General features: G+C 37.9%; 1 protein-coding gene across 1 annotated transcript; it reads right to left on the bottom strand.

Moving 5' to 3' along the window:
• Positions 1-288: 288 nt before the first annotated feature.
• FSHB (follicle stimulating hormone subunit beta) lies at positions 289-1,292 on the bottom strand. Its single transcript, XM_075162787.1, has 2 exons — positions 1,134-1,292; positions 289-525 (listed from the first exon to the last, which is right to left on the bottom strand). Exons 1-2 carry the CDS (start codon positions 1,290-1,292, stop codon positions 289-291), a joined length of 396 nt encoding a protein of 131 aa, XP_075018888.1.
• Positions 1,293-2,617: the final 1,325 nt, after the last annotated feature.

The raw sequence follows: 2,617 nt of genomic DNA on the forward strand, positions 1-2,617 counted from the left end.
TACAGGAATATAAAGAATGAAGGTGTAATAGAGAAAAAGAGGAGGAAGGGCAGAAGGAATTGGAAGCAGCATTCTATAGACCTATAAAAATGATCTTAAGGAAACTGATGGGGTAAGTAGGGAAGGCCTGAAGAGTTTAGTCAGTAGCTCTCCATTTTGGCCTTAAAAAATTTTTTTTTCAATCTTGGCAGTTTCTAAATAGCCTTGCCTATTATCTTCCACTTAAGCCCGATCAGACCTTTATTTAGAAGGGAACATTTAAAGCCGAACTGCCATCTCAAGTACCCTTCATTGGTTACTTCCATTCTGACTGAAGGAACAGTAGGATGGCCCCAGCCCTCTCACAGTGCAGTCAGTGCTGTCAGTGTCGCAGGTCTCACAATGGCACTCTGTAGCTACCGGGTACGAATAAAAAGATTCGGGATGGTCACCACAGCCAGGGATCTTCACTGTTTCATACACAACCTCCTTGAAGGTACATGTTTGCTGAACAGATGATACTGGTGGATATTTATATACTGGATCCTGAAAATTACAAGAAGGAAATACTTATTTTGAAATTTTTTATGGGGTAGAATTCCAAATTTTTATAAAATAAAGGACCTGATGTGAAAACTAATTAAACTGGTGGGGAAAATCCCACTGAGATCAAAAGGATTTGGATCAGACTCCTCTAATTTCACCTAGATCCTTCCAGGAGGACTGATACGGCAGATTTGTGTCATACAATCACCAGACAATCTTGCAGGTCAATTGCTTGATTCTTCAAATTATTTGGAAAAGTAGAGGAGTCTACATAGTAATGGCTACATTATTGTATCTGTTTGCAACCACAAACTGAACACAAGGCAGAGATCCAGATTGTCATACTTCAGCTCTAGTTATACAATATAAACATAATGTGTGCAGCCAGTTAAAGATCTCAGTTTTACTAGCATCTTTTCACCCTTTGCTTTGTGGTTCAGATTGGCTCTGTATCTACTTTCCGGTCAAATAGCACAGCAGTTGCTCAGCCTGTTCTTTCACAAGGCTCATCCTGCATATGTGTTCATTACGGACTGGAGAAATGGGTTATTCATACATCACTTGGAATATTTAATTCCGGTGCCTGAAATTAAACCTAAGATTCTCACCCTTGTGAAGCAGTATCCTGAGCACCACGTGGCATTCACTGTAATACAGAATTCACATTCTTCTCTTTCCACTGCTATAGTAATATTGGTAAGCTGACAGCTATTGCAACAAATTGCTTTCCAGCAAAATAACAGCACGTAACAATTAACTGTCTTCATCCTGTGTATAAAGCAAAAAATACATCTATACCGGAGAAATATGTATAGTTATTTTCAACAGGAAATATTTATAGAAACAGGGAGAAATTGAGCCTTCACATTATCCTCGAGTGGTTCTATAATAGCAAGTTTTCAGAAACATCAGTGAGAACATAGGATAAAGCCATTAAATAGATCTATCTGTATGTTTATTGTTAAAGGAATTTGATTTTCCTAAGCGACTGAAATGGCATGTCAGCAATCTTTGCAGAATAATAATAGCAGAGTACCATACTACTTTCAGTGAAATATTTTTACCTAAGTTTCTGTACAGAGAATGTGTCCTGTCTTTAAGGAGAAAGAAAAAGAAGCAAGAGAGAGAAAGAGCAAAGGATAATCTATTTTTCAGAAGCAATTAATTACATACGGTGTTTACAATTTGAAAAGAGATTTCTAGATCAGGATCTGATGAAAACTTACGTGTATTCTACTTGCCTTCCTGGTAGTAGCTGTAGTGAAAAGAAAGCCCTATGCTTACCTTTTATACTAAATCGTGTGTAATTTATACCTTGAGGATTTGCAATGTATTAATGCAGCAAGCATTAGTTTGGTGCTTGGTGAAAGTGGATTAATCTTCAGCCAGGCAGTAAGATCAAGCCTTGTTAAGACGAAAAATGGAAAGCAAAACACACTCAGGACCTGATGGTGAAGGTTACTGTCACAATGTCTTTTTAGAAGTTTCACTGGATTTGATTCAGTGGCATTTAGAAATAGCTGAGCCATTCCGCAATTTGAAAGAAGGTTGAGAAGCCTATTTTTGGAAAAGAAAAGTTCAGGTGTTTTAACTGTGTTTTATGTCAGCTCTCAAACTGACAGGCTTAGGGTGCAAGCCGGTCCTCTGGTAATTCATAGCGGAGACATTGCTAGAGTGTTTCTTGGCTAATGAACACGTTCCTGAGTTTTTCAGGGTATCAATCTTAATTGCTTTTCTCTGAATTAGGTCTTACCCAGTGAGCTGCATATGAACTTGTTTATTGATCTGTGCTCCAAGAAAGCTAGTAGTGCGAGTTTTGTTAAACTCAACTTTTCTATACCATTTAAAATACCACTGTGGTTTTTCAAAATTCAGATTTCTATCCCAGTATATGCAATCCTGGTTCCTGTCTGTCGCATGGTCACATTTTTTTAACTTATGTAAGGGGTGTCTGTATTGTGGAAAGGGACTATAAAGATGTCACAATGAGGCTCCAGATCTGTGTTTTCTGTCAGTGATCTCAGATCAAGTATTGTCATGTTACAGGGAAAATGCTAATATTTTTAACAGGCAACCGTGCAAACTCAACTTG

The sequence above is a fragment of the Calonectris borealis genome, chromosome 14 (genome assembly GCF_964195595.1).
Source record: "Calonectris borealis chromosome 14, bCalBor7.hap1.2, whole genome shotgun sequence".
Classification (NCBI taxonomy): domain Eukaryota; kingdom Metazoa; phylum Chordata; class Aves; order Procellariiformes; family Procellariidae; genus Calonectris; species Calonectris borealis.

What these genes read in the sequence shown, in the direction of transcription:
- FSHB (XM_075162787.1), bottom strand. Translation starts at nt 1,292, where the DNA reads ATGAAGACAGTTAATTGTTACGTGCTGTTATTTTGCTGGAAAGCAATT. An exon ending in CAGGATACTGCTTCACAAGG is followed by an intron (nt 526 to 1,133) that starts GTGAGAATCTTA and finishes TGTAATTTTCAG; the next exon opens with GATCCAGTATATAAATATCC.